The sequence below is a fragment of the Anas acuta genome, chromosome 3 (assembly GCF_963932015.1).
Source record: "Anas acuta chromosome 3, bAnaAcu1.1, whole genome shotgun sequence".
In the NCBI taxonomy this organism is placed as follows: Eukaryota; Metazoa; Chordata; class Aves; order Anseriformes; family Anatidae; genus Anas; species Anas acuta.
Window position 1 is genome coordinate 39,781,160 of NC_088981.1, and position 18,846 is coordinate 39,800,005.

General features: G+C 40.9%; 1 protein-coding gene and 1 non-coding gene across 2 annotated transcripts in view; one reads left to right on the forward strand and one right to left on the reverse strand.

Annotated features, from left to right (window-relative positions):
* Positions 1-6,636: 6,636 nt before the first annotated feature.
* Positions 6,637-6,731, reverse strand: TRNAI-UAU (transfer RNA isoleucine (anticodon UAU)). The gene is made up of 2 exons: positions 6,694-6,731; positions 6,637-6,672 (listed from the first exon to the last, which is right to left on the reverse strand). It is a non-coding gene; the product is annotated as a tRNA-Ile (tRNA).
* Positions 6,732-11,168: 4,437 nt separating this feature from the next.
* HAAO (3-hydroxyanthranilate 3,4-dioxygenase) overlaps positions 11,169-18,846 on the forward strand; it is a 33,909-nt gene continuing 26,231 nt past the window's right edge. Inside the window, exons 1-2 of the mRNA XM_068676720.1 lie at positions 11,169-11,349; positions 15,660-15,738. Coding sequence (XP_068532821.1) covers positions 11,270-11,349; positions 15,660-15,738 — 159 coding nt within the window. The 5' untranslated portion in view covers positions 11,169-11,269. The remainder of the gene's footprint in view (positions 11,350-15,659; positions 15,739-18,846) is intronic.

The window sequence follows — 18,846 nt, forward strand, 5'->3', positions numbered from 1 at the left end:
TGTTAGATCATCTACCAAAGGAGCACTATACCCTCCAACCCAGTAGCTGCAGCACAGGAAGTCCCCCCTAAAATGATGCCTGCAAAGTGCAGCAGTCTTCACGTGATGTACTGGTCAGCCTGCACTCAGAGAAGGTGATTGCACCCTCCTGATTTCAGGTGTCACCTCAGAGGATCATACTCAGTTTTAGCAGCAAACGGTAAACTCAGATGTTCCAAACTGCTGATGTTCTTCACAGCAATTTTATTTTGTGGTTCTGCTTCCATTTTCTTTACTACACATGCATAAGCGAAGGCCTCTCTTTGGCCAGAATTATTTACCCTATAATTTCTGCTTCTGTTTTCAACCAGTATTTACTGCTCCATCATGCCAAAAATCACACATACTGAATAACGCAGTGGGTCATACTTGAAAGCCCCATGAAATTCCTGGTTTCCTTGCAGCCAGACATAAGCTTCCCATTACTTAGGGCCAAAATTTATCCTCTTATACAGCATGAGGCAAGTTCACTGACATAGTGAAAATGTATCTGTTTCTTTAATACTACATCTCAAAAACAGTCACCAATCTCCATTCCTTGACAGTTTTATCTTCACTTTTGGAGGCATTTAGATGACAGGCTACAGATAGAGTGCATTCGGAAAACCGCAGGAGAATGCTGAGGTGTCCAAACACCATTTAAGAGGATTTTTATATCTGACATCTCACAAAACTTTTGAGCTTTACATTCTTGAAAAGTGAAGCCACCCATACCACCACACACAGCCAATTTGCACACACAGCTGTGTGCAAGCCATCAGTTTCACACTTGCCTCAGAGCAGCCACAAGCCCCAGCAAGTGAGCTCTGCAGTACTGGGCAGCCACACAGCTCTCAGACAGGACAGCATTCTTTAGAGGTAGTTAATGACATGCCTGGAAAAAGGAGTACCAATGCTGAGCCTAACATACAGGGACAAGAAACAACGGAAAGAAAGTAGGAGTTACAAATACTGATTTTTCAAGCCCCAGAGCAACCACTCAGGCAAGAACATTTCAAAGATTTTGCATTTGCAACATTAGATGTTTAGAAGCAGAAAAATATCAGCATCACATGGGCATGCCCTGAGTGGCCTTGAAGATTTGTCCAAGTGCTGTAAGAATCTAAAAAACCCTGTCGATGACTCTGGTGATGAAAGCTTTCCCCCAGTGGGTGCCCCTCTCCTGCTGAAGCTGAGCCCCCTATGATGGGAAGAAGAGGCAAGACCCCAGCCTTGGGCCTGGGCACTGAGCAGGGAGGCACTACCCTCAGATGAAAGAGCCCTTGAACCCAGCACCACTTTGGTGCAAAGCTCCCTGAACCCTAAACAAGGGCTCATATTTTCACTTGGAAAATGCTTTCAGCTTGGTGCAATGCCATACAAGTGTAAACAAAAGCTGTAGATGCACTTCGCAGGATGCAGTTCATGGGCAAAGCTATATGAAGTTGCATCACTGAGAGCTTTTTAATGTTAACCAGGCTTTATCCTTGCCGGAACAAGCCTGGCATGCCTCTCCTTAAAGAAAGTATTTAAAGAAGGATGTGCTTTTATCAAACTGTGTGTAAACAGTACTTAAAAATCAAGCATTGTAGTTAACCAACTCTAATCCTTATTCCAAGAGCCAGGATATACAGAAAGCAAATGCAAGCAATGAAGTCAATTGACTCAGTTTTATTATTCTCTTCCTTGAAAATACTTTTAGTTTTTCATGTTTGTGACCAGTTTGACAGCCTCTCTCCACAAAAAACAGCTAACTCCCCAAGTTACATATACCTACATGATCTGCAGCACAATGCCTCTGGTATTTTATTCTTTTTGTTTTTGTCCAGAAGATAAGCCTTTAGAAGTCATTACTTCCCTCCTCAATCTCTGTCTAACTCCATGCTAAAAATTTTAGATGTATTTCTTAGGAATATCCTAAATTGTCTGCCAATAAACAAAGACCTCATACAAAGCAGGCAGTACAGGCTCAGTTCCCTCCTTCAAGGGAGCATGCCTTCGCCAGCATTTTTAATTACAGACACACAAACTATCCCCTGCCATTTCAGCCACTTCCCCAGCTTGTTCTCTCTCTGGATCTGGTTTAATTTTTCTTACTGTGTTTTGAGCCTTTTCCAAGGTTTCAAATATTTAGGCTGCACCAAAACTATTTGAAGAAACCAGGAGACTTTTTCCACTTTAAAAGAAGAACCTTACACAGAAAACTCAGCATAAGCAAGAAAATTACACAGGCACAAACACCAGTGCTGATTGTCCACTTCCTTCCTTTTCCAAACCAGAGAGCTGAGCTCTCCAGCCCTCCCAACACCAGCTCTAATCCCGAGAGAGGCCGAGGGGTCCCTTACATCGGCACACTGAAGTAACCACTCAGAACACACAGAGAAGAAAAACATTTTGAGATCACTCTGCTCGGACAAAATGGGCAGGCCAAATTGCTCTCTATAGGAGCTTTATCTTAGACTAGCATGCTTGGCTCACACTTATTCATTTGTTTTTCATTGCCCTACACAGCATGTTCATATGTGGATTGTCTAGTTATATTTTTAAAAAAAAAAAAAAGCTTCCTCATCTATGTTCTTTTACCAGCTCCCTGTTCCCTCCTCCCTTTTTTTTTTTTTTTATTATTCCCCCTCTCCTTTGCTCATTCCCTCCTTATAACACCCACTTCCTGGGTTTCAGAGAGCAAGAGATTAATTCTATCTAGTTTTCCCTTATTTCTCTTCCTTCTGTCAACCTATATAAGCCCAAGGACCCCCTTCATCTTTCAGCCATTCTTTTCACCAAGGAAGCTTTCACGTCACCATTGGACACATGTATCCTTCCTTATCATTCTGCTCCTCCACATCTTAATATTTGGGTTAAACAAGTTCTTTCCTTTAGTTTACAAGCATCTGCACTTTGTTCCTCTCCCCCCAGCTGTTGTATCCTAGTCTAATACCCCCACAGCATGGGCAGCCTCGATTGGAAGCAGCTGCCTGGACTTCAGGCAATGCTGCATGAAAGCCTCAAGCAACAGCAGCTCTTCTTGAAGAAGTTTAAGAGAATCTAAGCTGGGCCTGCTTTGTTGGCACTTTGAAACAGTAGTGAATTCATACGGACTTTAAAACACATGACACATCTCATCCAGCTCTGCTGCTCCAAACACAACTGATCAATAGATTTTTAATTTCAGAAAGGTCCTCAAGATGTTACATACAACATGAAAACAAGAAAAAAGGACAAAAAACACCACTACACACACACACGAAGTATCTACACCTCTAGTTGACTGCGTTTTCTAAGCAACCCTTGGAATTTTTGCCTATTGTTCTCTGCTGCGCACAACGAACCATTTGGCAAGGGAGTTCTATTTTTAGGATGTCTGGGAATGCTTTGCTTTGGTTTTCTTTTTCGCTTTGTGGGATCACAGTGCCATCTATCGGAAGACAAGAAAAACGTACTCCTATTTGCTGTTTAACACATACACGCATTTTTAAGTTGACTAAAACATTTATTATTTTAGTTTCAAAGTAACTAATTGTACCAGGTCTTTACCATAAACTTTTACAGACATTTGTTACAATATACAAAACCCCATACTGTGCAAAGTTCAAGGCCAATACGTTTAAATAAACCAAGTTAAGCAAACACTTCAGAGCCTCACAAAGCTCAGAACTAGAAAAACACCTGAGAAAAAGAAGTTGCCACTTTTAAAAATAAGCGTCAGGAAGGGATAGCATTGAGTAAGTCTGTGCAATAACCCTGCCTTTCCTTCTACATCCTGTATCTCTCACTCCAGTGGGACTCCCCATGTGAGAAGTATCATGCAAACTCTTCAAGCCTGCTCCCCAGCTGATTATTATTTATTCTCCAAAACCACTCAATAGCCTGATATTTGTAAATCCTTCCCCAAGTGATAAGCAACAGGTACATAAATTTTCTCTATGTATCTATAAAGCGAGTTCTAATTCAGCGGGAACACAAAGTAACCAGAAAAACACTGCAGAGCAACTACAGTCCATACCTGAAATCAAATAAATAGCAGGAAGAAGTTTAAAAAGAGGGATCCTCAAAGGATTTCAGAGGAGCTGGATAGTTACAGACCCGCAAGCACGACATTCACACCAGACACATAAAAAGAGAAATAAGATATATATATGTGTGTGTGTGTGTATATATATATGGTATAGGCTACAAGATGTACATCCTGAGGTAAACAGAAGAGCACAGAGTAATTAAAGTGCCTACATGGGGAAATCCTCCTGAGGAAGCCTTCAGCAACACCCATGGACTGCCCAAGTCCCCAGCAGCTCACAGCCCTGGCCAAGCCAATGTTACCCTTTGAGGACAGTGACATAGAGCAGTGGCTCAGAGGAAGATAGATGATGTCTGGTCATTTGCTTTCAAACAGAAAATGAGGTACAGGTAAGCAAGCTTTAAAAAAAGAAGATACCGATCACATGCAAACACTGGGAGCTTTACAGTAATGGTATAAAGATATCTTCACACATACATACATAAGTATATATGTGCTTACAGGTACAGGCCACTATCAACTAGAATTAAAGCACTATCCAATAATTCAGGACCAAGAAGCCCAAAAAAAAACACACCTCATGTAAACAATAGCATACACTTTCCTCTCATAAGCCCATAAGACACCTACTCTTCAGGAAAAAGTTATAAACATGAATGACAACCAGAGGCACCCTGGTCCTCACCCTATCAGCACCACAGTTTTTCCAGCAGGGACAGGCCTCCGGCCCCATCCTCACATCCTCCCTGCAGCAAAGAACAAGGCAAATTATAGCAAACAAGCCAGCAGACCCCCCAAGTAAACAAAGAAAGCACAAACTCACCAACCCCTGTTCCAAAATAGCACCCTTCTTCCACAAGCCCTGCAAGACCCCTCACAATGGGGCAGGAGAAGAGCCTAGCAACACCCCCAGCCCAGGTGCCCATGGTCAGGCCATAATGAGCCACCACACCTCAGGATACGCTCATGCTTTTGTAGCAGTTCTGTTCACTTTATTTCATAAACAGCCACTGCACACAAATAAATAACATTCTTTCATTGTGTTAGCCTAGTAAATTCACCATTAGTTGTCTTCTTTTTTTTTAAACAAAAATTGCTTTGGAAACAAAGAACCAGGTAGGATGGAGCAGATGAAGAAGGCCTTGTGAAGGAGGCTGCAGCACTGTGCCAACTCCAGCCACTTGTCCTGCTGCTCTCTGGTACAGCAGAAGCAAGTTGCATACAAGCTGGATCACTGCTATGCATGCACCAAACAGCATCTGTTTTTTGCTCCTTGTATTTGGCAAAAATTGCACAATCACCCCAGCAAACCAAAACCAAACCCCAATTTTGAACACAATGTTCTTCTTCAGCCATGGAGAGCAGGACCTATAGTGTTCCTGAAAGCATGAAGACAAGCAGGAAGGTGAGAGAAGGAAGCAGCGTTTCCCCCAGTTTCTGAAAAAACTGGGTCTAACCTGGGGAATGGAGACCTTCTGCAATCGCAATCAATAGGCCTTCTGCTATTTTTTTCCAGTTACAGAAAAACAGCATTTTAATTTTTTACAGTTTCTAATACCTCTGCAAATGTTCCTCCGTGTTGTCTTTATTCCCCAGCATTTTGACATGGTACTCATGTATGACAGAAAAAATGTGAAACTCCCAGTAAAGAAAGGATGAATTGCATTTACACTTTGATATAGTACAGATCTCTGTTTATTTAGACCTTATTATATTAATGTGGTGTGTGGTTCAGGCATGAGCGTGCTGTCACTGAAATCAGTGGCAAAGTTCCTGCAAAGTTCTGAGGGGACAAGGTGGTCACTAGAATAGGGAAGGTGTGGTAATTGAATATGGGGCTAACCCCTGGTGCACACACATTAATGGGCTGATCAGGCAATGGTGATGTCTCTGGCTGCATGATCCTGAGGCTCTCGCAGAGCTTTTGAGTATAAACTGCACTGCTGCAATAGTAGATTAGATGTTAACGTGCATGATTACAAGATCTGGACCTAAACCTACTGGGCAGTGTCCCTCAACTTTCTCTTTCTAGAAATTGCCTTTTTCTATAGCCCTGCCACCTCCTCAATTCTGAAAGTAAAATTATTTGAATTCTTCTCCTTCCTTCTCCGGACTACACATTCCTAAAAAATTACTGTGGCAGTGAGCAGTTACAATGAATATCCAAACTACAGGATATTTTGTTACTCTTCAGTTGCAGTGAGTCTGCTGGTGAGTCTTTATTCACCCTGCATTAAGTAACCTCCAATAAAATAAGCTTTTATTTCCCGCAGGGCGACGCATGCAGCTGTTACAGGAAAGCGATAACTATTCCGCACCGAAAGGCCACGCTAACCAGCGCAGAGCTCAGCGTGTTTCCATGCTTGCAGATGCATCTTTTAAGCCCCTGCCTCCAGCAGGCGCTGCCCGCCTGCCTTCCCGACCACCAGCAGCCCGCTCAGCCGCACGCAGCCGCCCCTCGGCCGTGCTCCAGCACCTCCCCGGCCCTGCAGGGTGCACGCGTGCGGGCCCACGCATAATTTTTCCGTGAGCTTTTCGCCTTTCTCCTCTTCCCGCCGAACGCTCCCCAAAAAATCCGCCTTCCCCCTCCCAAAAAAGCTCTGTGCTCCAGGTGAGGCTCGAACTCACAACCTCGGCATTGCTCGGCTTTAGTACTGCTGTATAAGTACCGCGCGCTAACCGATTGCGCCACTGGAGCCCTGACACCAACTCCTCCCGAACGCTTTATCAACCACTCGCCGGGCGCCGGCCGGGAAATGGCGCCCGGCCGCCCGCCCGCGACGCGGAATGGCCCCGCCGCGCCCCGACCCCCGGCCGCCGCCGGGCCCTCGCCGTTCCCGGCGGCGCGGGGAGGGGGCCGGCACGGCCGGGCAGGAGGCGACCGTCCCGGGAGGGCGGCGCCGTGAGGTGCGGGAGGGCGGGGAGCGGCGGCGGAGCCCGGGATGAGGCCTCCTGCCCCCTGCGGGCCCGCCGGCCGCTGGCGGCGGGGAGAGCTCGGCCCGTCCGCAGGGAGGGCCCCGGGCAGGTGGCCTGCTCCGAAAACGCTGAATTGTCAGCGACCATTGCTAAAAGACAGCCGGTGCTGATGCGTAGAACAAAGCACAGTGTATGCGTATGGTGTACGACTTGCTGAGAAACAGTTATTAGGAAAAAACACAGCCATACGTGCGTGTCTGCTGATAAGGTACACTGCCAACGTGAACTGTGCAGTCAGCTCGGTCAATTCCACTATCTCTGCGTGGCATTTAAACCCTATTTAATGCTCCAGTCCTGTTACAGTTGACACAAGGACATACCCTTTCTATTTTTCCTGCTATCATTAAGCTGTCACCCTATTTATGTTCCTAGAACCGAGACAGCTCTGCTGGGTTAGGGGCACAATTACCAGAAAGCATTCTGCTTGCTACATCTCCGAAGCATGGGCAAGGTAACAAGCTCTGGACCTGTCATTACCGAGTGGATGATTGTACAGTGCCCCACAGTGCCTGGACTTCCATGGCCTCTAAACTGAAATATTTATGGCCTGGCAGCAGGGGACGGGCACTCGGCCAGTTTCAAGCAGATAGCAGCGACCTCCAACGTGAGTTCATTACCTCCTCCTCCTACCTCCTATTCATAACTGAGCAGAAACATTTGGAAACTTCTGGACAGAGACAGGATGCTTCTCGCTTGTCAAGACAGCTGTTCTGTTGCTGGTGCTATTACTGTGGGCACTATTTGCAATATGTTTCAGTAGTATACACCACTGACAGGTGAAGTATCGTGCAATTTCTGTATCTGGCTGTTGATGAAGATGATGGTGGAGAGAAGAAAATTGCTGTCAGTTCATTTCTTAGAGCAGTTTTATATTATCACATAGATTTAGTTCCCATACCAGAAAACTGCAGCTACCTTCGTTACCCTTACCAGTGCATCATTACACCAGCAAATAAAATATACTATATTACATTTGCATCAATCTTTGTACAATTTCATCCAAACAGGTGTCCTTTCAGAGAATAAAAAATTGTCAGGAAGAATCAAAGCTGAAGCTATGATGAGTTCTTTATTGCAGCTTCAGCCTTAGACTCAGGCAAGAGGAGGACCGAGTGTTTTTGCTTTTGTTATTTACATATGGATGATAATCACTGGTGTTGTATATCAATCAGCCCATAAAAGTAATAGTGTCAGCAATAGTAAAGATCCTAGTAAATTTTGTGGGATGTTTAGTTCTTCTATTGTGCTATGTGATCCACTTGTTTCCTGCATGTGCCCCCACCAATACTGAGGCCCTTGATAACATATTTATAAATCAAATAGTAAAAAATTGGCCACGTGAGTTAGTTTGTAGGTGGGAACATAACTGTACTCATGTAGTACGTTTGTTAACAATTTGATTTTATTTCCAACAACTACATGGGATTTTAAAACTATAAATAATTATATAATGTTTTAATTTTAATAAAGGGTATATATATATATTTATTTGTTCTCAAAGTATCTTTTATAGCAGAGAAAGAACAGAATTGATTAAAAAAAAAAAAAAAAAAAAAGAAAGCATGTTCAGGTGTTTGTTTTTTTTTTTTTTTTTTTCACTAATGCTTTTTCCTGCACCCACAACGTAAAAGATGGCTTATTTTTGAGGAGCAGTTTTGTGCTTCAGTAGTCTTGCACAACTCTGTCAGCAAAAGCTGACGAGTCGAGAGCCTTTGCCTTCCATACCTGAGGGAAGGATCTGAGCCGCAAGCAGATGTAGAAACCTGAGTTTCTGGAACAGACTTTGATGGATATGAAGAGCCACAGCAAAGCGGACTAGCCAGAAAAATCCAGGTCCCCAGTCAGGTCACGAATTGTCCATACTTACCTGAAACTCACAGAGCCTGCAACACTTGCTCTTTTCTTTGCCTCTCCAATACACTTACTTCACAGAAACAGGGTTTCATGGCCCACTACTTCCAGGCTGCACAGATCATTTCTTATCCCTCCTCAAAAGAAGCAATGTTCCCTTATACCTGCTGCACACATGGAGAGCCCATTAACTGCTTTTTTCAAAATGCACTGATTTCCAAGGGTTGCGGAAAGTACTGCTCCTGTGACCATAACCGCAGATTCCTGGTAATGGTGGATTTTATAAGTGAACTTCATTGGTGCCCTGCCTGAGTAGTTCTAGCTATATTTTTTTCCCTTTCTCCCGCCCCCCCCTCCCCCCCCCCACCTCACTCTAGCCGTAAAAATGGATTTATCAGCCTGTGACTGAGATAGTTTTCTCTGCAGGTAATAGCACCTTGTATTCTACCTAGCGGGGAAAAGAGCAGAGACTAGTGATGAGAGTAGGGGTTTGAGACAGAATAACCCTGCAGTTAAAACTTGTACATTAATATCAGCTCTATCAAGTCCAGGACCTTTTTTTTTTTTTCCCTGCTGTGAATCTATACAACCTCTTGGTTTTTAGGCCTGACAAATGGAGTCCTGCTCTTCAATACCTGTTACTAACAATGAGGTAAAGCTTTACAAAACCATTGTCATTAAGAGAGTCTTCAGTTCTGGCTGGGTCACAATCCTCTCAGTGAAAGCATTTTAAATGGAAGATTGCTTTCCTTCATATCTAAATAGCATGCCATCAGCCTACAGTGCAAAAAGCACCAAAATGTTCCTGTCTGTAGGTCCAAAACCAGGCCTAATGACTTTGCTACACAGTGATGTCTCACCACAGTCATTCTGATGGTAGAAATTCCATGTGCTAAATAAATAATGTTACATTTTTTATTATTATTTGTAATTGAGTGAAATAATACATACTCTGGGCTTATATCAGATAAAAGTATTGCCAATACCATTATGACTGTATAAATATAGCAGAACTATAATCCCCATGTGGATTTTTGTATCCCAAAATGAATGGAGTTTTTTGGATCAATTATGTAAGGAGTTTAAATTAAATTGCAGAGAAGTCGTAGAGGTGAAAGTAAAGCAGAGTCACCCTCACACTTACTGATAGAAGAGTCCAATATTAGTTTCAACTCACATTCTATCACTTTTCTTTTTTTCACCCATAGGAAAGTTATAATGGCACAAGCTAAAGAACTCCCGAGTTTATATCATTCCAGCATCCTGACTCATCAATCCAGAAGCTGCACAGCCCATATGCACAAGTCACGGCAGCTATACAGCTCACTTCTAAACAAATCATATGATACTCTTATCCCCATGCACACTGACACACTAAGCACAGTATAGATGTAGTCAGAAGACTAAGCTATATCAAGAGCAACTGAAAAGCTCTGACATTTTGTAATGACTTTTTTTTTTTTTGTCAGCCACCCATATCGTGTAGTCCAAGTTTGAAAAGAAGTGTTTATAGATTTGGTTATTAGAAGTGAAGGAGGAGGGGGAAGCAGTGATCAATTTTATTAGGAACTCCATAGACATGGAAAAGACACCAGTGAAGGAATAAAGCCTAATACGGACCAGGAATGCCTGATAATTCTCCATTTCTTTGCCTGGTAATTTGATGACAGTGTGCTGCATTTTCCCAAAGGGCATCACAGAACCACATTCAGCTCTCCAACAAGGCCTGCCACAATCCTGGCAAAGACTGAGACAAATTAAAAAACATAATTTATGAACAACTGCTTTTGGTCTTACAAATGCAGGAGACATTTTTATTTTTGTTATTTGGCAGAAGTAGTTCCCAGTATTTTCAATCACAACCTCAATCATTCAGTCTAACAAGGTTGAAGAAAGGTGGGAAAGGGAAATAGGACTCTATTATCATGCCCGAAACATGTAGATATTTAAGTATGTATAAAAATACATTTTATCTATATTGTATACATATAGTTAAACTTTGAGCAATGGCTCTCAAGCTGCATTTAGCTTTGAAACCTGATGTTTCTATTAAGTGCCCAAGTTTTCATAACTGTATGTAGCAAGGCAGTTTCTGTACAGAGAAAGTTTCTTCACTGCAGCTGATGCGGTAAAGAGAAGGAAGCAACCTCCTGTGGGCAGTAGGAGTCTCAAATGAAAATAATTTTATTAAAAAACACTGGTCAATTATTAGCTAAGCTGCTGGAGCAGGAGCACTCTTTGCAAAGTGACCTTTGGCTGATGGACCTGTCCCCTTTGACACTTCAGCCTGAAGACACCTCTTCTACCAACCAATCCCTGAACTGGGGGGATGGAGTCAGACGTAGCTTGCTCACAGAGCAAGCACTATGCAAACTTCATCTTCCTCAGAAGTTTCATAGCTGGTGGACCATGGAGCTTCTGGTAAATGTCAGAAAATGGATAGAAGAAAACAAGGCAGCCTTTTTACCTCCTGTGTGCAATAAACTTATGTGAGTAAATGAAGGTGGTTTTTTTTGTTTGTTTGTTTTAAATGTTGTTCTTAGATATATAAATATTCTTAGCTACCAGAGGAAACTGCTAAAATGCATACATGGTAAAGACCAGTAAGGAACCGTAGTTCCTCTCAGGCTACAGCCAGTCATACCGCAGTTTTGAAGGACAGGAACTAACTGAAATCTTTTTGTGGTAACTCTGCAGAAGCTGTGAAGACCAGTTTCAATATGTCTGCCCCAATTCAAAGTCTCTTGTAGGCAATTAGGCTGCTAAGGGTCTTTGTGTCATGCCCTTTGACAATAACCTCATAGAAAACTGAGGAGATGGCATTGCATCCATAGACTGTAAGATTTAGCAAATAGATTCATGCTGCCATCTTACAACCTGGAACAGCTGCTAGAGCTGCTAAGGGTCATTCCAGTATTGCAGAGGAGCTGAATCTGCAGGAGCAATCAAAACTGACAGAGCATATCACATGAAGATAAGGAGAATCAATGGGGAGCAGGGCTGAAAGAGCAGGTTTCCAGGGCATTTCTGAGCTGTCAGGGCAGGGCAGGATGCTCTGAACACAGCATGAGGCTGAAAAAGCAACATTGCGGGTCACTGACTGACAACTTGGAGCTATGAACTGTATCCTGAATAATTATACAGCTAATATAAGAAAAAAGTGTGGGTATTATGCAGGTTTACAGTATGCATATTGCCAGTGTCAAAGTCCATGAACAAGTTCCAGTGTAAGTGGTCCAACGTGTGGCACATTCTAGTTGTGTTACCAAGGATTTCTTTTATCAATGAACTTGAGGACAATACATGTAGTCCAACATTGCCTCTATATGCAGGTTTTCATAAGAAAGGATAATGTACGAGAAATTATAGAAGACTGAGTTTTATGAAGAACATAAAAAGCAGGTGTTCTTGCTCTTCTATATTTATTTTTCTTGCATTTGAATTTTAACAACTACAATAGCAAAGAATGTGCCTGTTGCCCCTGCCCTGAACTGCTACCTCTAATCAAAAGCTGATTGGGCACTACTGTAGCAGTGGCAGCAATACTAATTTCCATTCAAAGCTGCAAGAGTTTGCTTTTCAAAGTAATAGTTGCAAGACAAAAATAAGGTAAGAGGTACATCCTTAGCAAGATGTCTCTGTTGAATCTACAGTTCTAAATGAGAAATTATGAAACTTGAGTCACTGCAATAGTTTCACAGTGGGAAAGAGAAGAAAGTGTCTTTTTACAAGTGCTTTCATTTCTTTCATTTTGAGAATGGATTTAGGAAGCATAAAAGCATAGCTATTTCTGAAGCTTACCAATGACAGTGGTAAAGCTTTAGTATTTTAGAGTATGTGAAATATTCATTTTTTCATTCTTCATCAGTAAAATTAACCTTTTTGTTATTACTGCACTACTCTGCACAGCCTATCAGCAGCTCTGTGTAATTCTGAAGTAACTCTGGAATATGAGGTCTATCAAAGGTCAGAAAGTTACACGTATCCCTAAATACTTGATGTTGATGAATCTCCCCCATAAACACTGTAAAAAGCTAGAGTGAAACAAAGAACATTTTTTCATGATAAAGTTTGCATAGATTAAAAAATAAATAAAAAAATAAATTTCTCCATTGAATCTTCAGCCTGTGGAGGAGGAGAGAAAAGCCATGTACTATATAGATACTGAGTTTCTCACCACCTGCTCCTAGTGATATCTACATTTTTTCAGGATTTTCCAAAAAAGCTTTAGGCAATTTTCCAAGATGTGACTAATAGATTTCCAAGATTGTTTTCAAAGGCTTTGATACTTTATATGCTGAGTGCAGATGTATAAAGAAATCTTCTCACTGCCTTCTACACTGCAAGAAGGCAAACACTTTAAAAAATAAAAATAAAAGTAACTTAAGATCCTAAGTTTCAAAAGAGAAATAAAGGTTAAAACATAGGCCTTACAGTGTATCAGTAAGACTTCCCATCTCTAAATTTGTTACAGCTTTCAGACTTTCATTCAGTTATGTTCCATACAATTGTGATGATCAAAGGTTTTAAGTATCTGTATGGGATTTCAAAACAAAACCTCAGTTCCTGAATCATCAACTGCTTAGAATTTTACCAGAGTCAAGAAAACAACGTGATGTAAGAGCTACAACTTAATTATATATATTTTAATTACACTGTCTTGCAAGCTTAAATACTTTTTAACCTCAAGGAGCAATTAGTGCAAAATCAGAACGCTTGGGATAGCTGATTTTTACAGGGTTGCTAAGGCACTTTTAAAGCTTTTCTTTGAGTTCAGAATGTGATACTGTAAGGAGGTAAGGAGACCTCATTACAGTCATGGAGTATCTCATTGTGGTCTTGAGACATTTTCAAAAGGTTGCCTGCTGGTCACATTTTCTTTATGTGATTAAGAAGAAAAATATAGGAGTATGTAAAACTTAATAGGCCATTGATTAGCAGCTCATTCTAAAAATAATGCAATCAAGTAATTTCCACACCACTGTAACCTTTATGATACTGAAACTGCATTAACTGTCTCCCAGACGGTCTTAGCTGAACCTGCTTTTCTTTCTTATGATTTGTCTTATTTCAATGCAATTATATTAACTTGACAACTTTATATAGCAGTGTGGACAAACAAACCTCTTTGAATTCCTACTTGTATTTGATAGTTAGAAGTTTTTGATAGTACCATTGTATAATTCTTAATCAAAGCAAGAATTAACCCATTGTTGCCAGTTTATTATGCAAAACCAAATCCATAGGGTACCAGAATTAATGTTAGATTTGCCAAATAGTTCAACAAAAAGTTAAGAAACAATGGTTTAGAGAGCAATAGCTTCCCTTTTAATTATTGAACTAATAAAATCAATCAGTTGAATCAAATACAATGGGTTTCTGTAAAAATTAATTAATCTTTAAAGTAGGCTACAAGATGCACATAGATCATGTTTCTCTTATTCTTCAGGACTGATTTGAATTTATTTCATGAATAATTAGCTATGTTGTTACTGCTTTGGCCTTCCTACCCTTCTCTAGTAGAAGGGTTCATTAATACAGAAGTATTTCAGCATGTCCTTGAAAACAAGTATTAAATCTGCCTGATAGTCAGTTCTGATTTCAGTTCCTTATTTTAAGATACTGGCATGAAGCCAGGAGCTGTAATGCGTACAAGTTCCTATGGTGAGAATAGTAAATTTAAGTATTGTAATCTAATTTAATTCTTTAGATTTTAAGTTGATCAAGGAATGGTGTGTCACAACAGTTATTTCTGCTTTCCTAATTCGTACTGTGGTGTTCTTTATAATTTATCTTCTCTTCAAAGTAAGTATGATATAAGTACCAGATCAAATAAATACATTCAGTAATTCAGAATAGTTTAGTTTCTCTCAGTTAAGGCTTATGAAGTGCTGACACAGAGGCATGTATTTCTTTCCTGAATTGTAGGGGAGCATAGTCCTGCTGGTTCTGTATTACTAGGATCTCCAGTTAGCTCAAGTACTTCCTCATTGAAAAGTAGAGGTCAACATCCTTCAGCTCACACGTCAAAGAGAGCTTATGAATAAATTTTGAATCACAGTTAACAATTCTGGTTTATAGTGTTTTTTTCCCCACACAAAGGAAATAGAAAACTGCTACCTTACCTCTTTATTAAGATACGCGCAGTGATAGATAATTGGAGTTCTATCTATTCTTTGTGACAGCTGAGAAAAGAGCTCGCTGAGGCTCTTACAAGGGACAGAATTAAGATAAAGGACCTGAATCTCTTTTTTCTGAATCAACCACAACCACAAAGAAACCATTGTAATGTTGTTCCACCTCAGCAAAACTGATATAAATAGAAGATAAATTAGCTCATAATTCCTACCATCAGAATAGAATCTCTAGTAATTCTGCCCCTGGGAACCAAGCATGATTTTACCTTTATTAAGCTTAAAAAGAGATTTACCTTTATCCTGAATTAATTATTGAGAGGGCATTTTTCCTGTCTTTCCTGTCTCTTACATATCATTCTTTGTCTTTGCAGTTCAAAGCTCTTTCCACTGTTGATAAGTACCTTTGTTCTTTTTTCACAGCTAGAGGAACCAAAACACCATGAGGGAAGTAGATGGCCTCAGGTCATCCAGCAGGCCAGTGGCAGAGCAGGAAGATGCATCTAGGTCTTTTCTCTCATTCTTGTTGCTACTTGTCACTTGCTATTGTTTCATTGACTCACTGTAGTCAAAGCAATACAAAAGTAAAAAATAAAAATAAAAATCCATGAAATAAGGGACACCATGTATGGAGGTAGCTTTAAATTGTCACTTTTCTTTTCTAGGCATCGACATCAATTGAATGTGATGTTTGTTGGAGGACCAAATGAAAGGAAGGATTATCATATTGAAGAAGGAGAAGAGGTAACCTATAGGTTGTTTTAATTGATCTGTATGGTTAGAATGCAGCTACATTTGAAGCTACAGATTAGCAATGCCAGGCTCAGTGGCATTGTACTCACTAGATCTATTCAAAGTCTTACACAGAATTATGCACCTGAACCATAATTTCTTTTTAAATAAACTACGTGTTGAAATCAGATCTATTTTGCTATAGTTCATTTTCAACAGGAAACTAGAGAAAGTACTTTTACACATCAAAATGTGTCATGTCAACATTTTGGAATGACACTTTAGAAAGGTAAGAATATTTTTAAGCGATATTTTGTTACAGATTATCAGTTTTTATTTCAAAAGTAATTTTGAAATTCAGAAATCAATATTATTTTCAGAAAAAATGTATATATATAATTTCAAGCCAGTAGACTTTGTGAAAGATATCAGCATTTTCTACTTTCATTCATATTTTGAAGGATAAATAATGTCCTACGGAATTTCCTCTTTTCTGAAATAAAGAGATCTGGGGATTCTAACTGTTGTCAAGTTGAATATGAGCCAGCAGTGTGTCCTCTGGCAACCAGGAGAACCAACCATACCCTGGTGTTCATCAGGCACAGCACTGCCAGCCAGTCCAGGGAAGGGATTGTCCCACTCTGCTCTGTACTGGTGTGGCCTCACCTCAAGTACTATTTGCACTTTGGGCCCCACAATGCTAGAAGGACATAAAACTGTTAGAGAGCATCCAAAGGAGGGCTGTAAAGATGGCGAAGGGTCTGGAGGGGAAGACGCATGAGGAGTGGCTGAGGCCCCTGGGTTTGTTCAGCCCCAAGCCCTGAGCAGAGCAGGCTGAGGGGAGGCCTCATGGCGGCCTGCAGCTCCCCCACGAGGGGAGCGGAGGGGCAGGCGCTGAGCTCTGCTCTCTGGGGACAGCGACAGGACCTGAGGGAATGGCATGGAGCTGGGACAGGGGAGGGTCAGGCTGGGGGTTAGGGAAATGGTCTGCACCCAGAGGGTGCTCAGGCACTGGGACAGGCTCCCCAGGGCAGTGGTCACAGCACCGAGCTGCCGGAGTTCAAGAACTATTTCGACAAAGCTCTCAGACAAAGCTCTGGGTGTACCCATGAGTTGGTTTCCATGATCCTTGTGGGTTCTTTCCAGCTCAGGATATCCAATGGTTCTATGAGAATAGAATCTCTCCATACATGTATTTTTCAAATCAGTCCCCTTCTCTGCATACCTTCTGTATCAAAACAAAGCCATGCAACTCAAAGCTTTGAGTAATGAGAAGCTGTTAAGCCAAGTATAGAATATCGGAAGAAAAGGTGGAAACCTATCAAAATTGTAACATGAGTCTCACAGCCTGCCCTCAGCTGTGGGCACAGCCATGTCTGATAAGGTACCAGGCTACCCATCACATTCAGGATATCCCTTTTTGTCAGCTGCACCGTGTTGGCAGGTCCCTCAGGGTGGGAAGCAGGGAAAACAGACCTCAGGGCAGTGCAGTACGAAGCAGTTGTCACTGACCAGAAGAATTTACCATCTAGCATGTATTTGACAAGGAAATTCCAGAGATACTTAGTTGGGGAAAACAAAGTGTGGTTTTGTCAACATGATTGCATCCTTGGGAGAGGATTAACCACATTTGTAGCATGACTGCTCAGAAAGCACTGAAAAGAATATCACATCTATATGGCATGTTTTTAAGCATTATATGTTATATTAACTAAGTGAATTTTGTTAAGGTCAGTGACATTAAGTTTCTACCAAGCATAAAATGAAGTCAGATATGGTAGTGAATGAGTCCAAATTATTTTTTCCTGCAACTTAACAAAATTGTTCTTATATAATTAATTTATTTTCTTGCTCTGAAGAACATCCAAGATGTATATACTAAGACCAAAACAGATTAAAAAAAAAAAAAAGCTGAGGTTTAACTGGAATAACAGTCTGCACTGAAGTACTAAATATCACAGAATCACAGACTGGTTTGTGTTGAAAGGGACCTTAAAGATCACCTAGTTCCAACCTCCCTCCTACGGATAGGGATACCTTCCAACTATGAAGTATATAAATACAATATATTTATTTCTTTTTTTTATGATCTTGCATCTCCCTGCATCTCTCAGTTTATGCTAGATTGTTCTTGGTCCCTGAGCAGTTCCTATCCTGTTGCATTTTAAAAAATTGTCTTTTTTTCTTCCCATAAAACAAACGTCAGATGAATATCATTTACATCATTTTGTTGTTGTTGCTGTTTTCTCTTCATGATGCTCATACATTTGCACCTTCTAGTGATCTAATGAATCCTTTAAATCTATGTTTTTCATTTAAAAATTGTGAGAGAGTTTCCTAGTAAAAGGGCATATTCATAAATAGGGATTGGGATTAAAAAACAAAACAAACAAGAAAAAAAGAAAAACCCCAAACATTCAAAACAGGTCCTTTATAGTTCTGAGTGATAATTTGAAACCCAAAATAGAGGCATACTGTTAACCAAATCATGAATGCAAAAACTCACAGTCCTTTTCGCAAATGTAGCTGATACTGTTCTACTAGTATTCTGATACCCACAAAAAAATGGTTTAGAAAGGAAAGTTAACTTTAGGATTGTTTGTATTTGTTCAGACATGATTTTGTGCCTGTTATTAGTCACAGCTTATATTGTATCCTATGGCACATGTGCTGTCAGCCCATAGTTCACAGCAGGAAGCAGCTCACACGCAGAGATGAGGGTTTAGGAGCATCCTCCTCCTCCTAAACTGTTCCCTGCTGGCACCTTTAGTGTGCAGCTGTATCAGGAAAATCTGTTCTGATGGCTAATTATGAGAAGGTCTGGAGATTTGATTTGGAATCTACATCCATGGAGACTAAAACAGTGCCCAGTTTCACAATTTTTTTTCCTGCTTAGCAGGGGGTTCCTAAATATGTAGCTTGATACCTTGCTCCTTCCTAATTTTCCACACACTACTTATTTGCCAGCCTTCTGCAGAAAAGTACTGTCTCAAACCCAGGACATTGTTTTCTATCAGACAGATTTTATAAATGGCAAAATTAAGCTGCACCTTACAAGAGATAAGCTATTTGCATTCTTTGGCTTGAATTTATTACTATGTCATAGTCATTCTTTTTCCT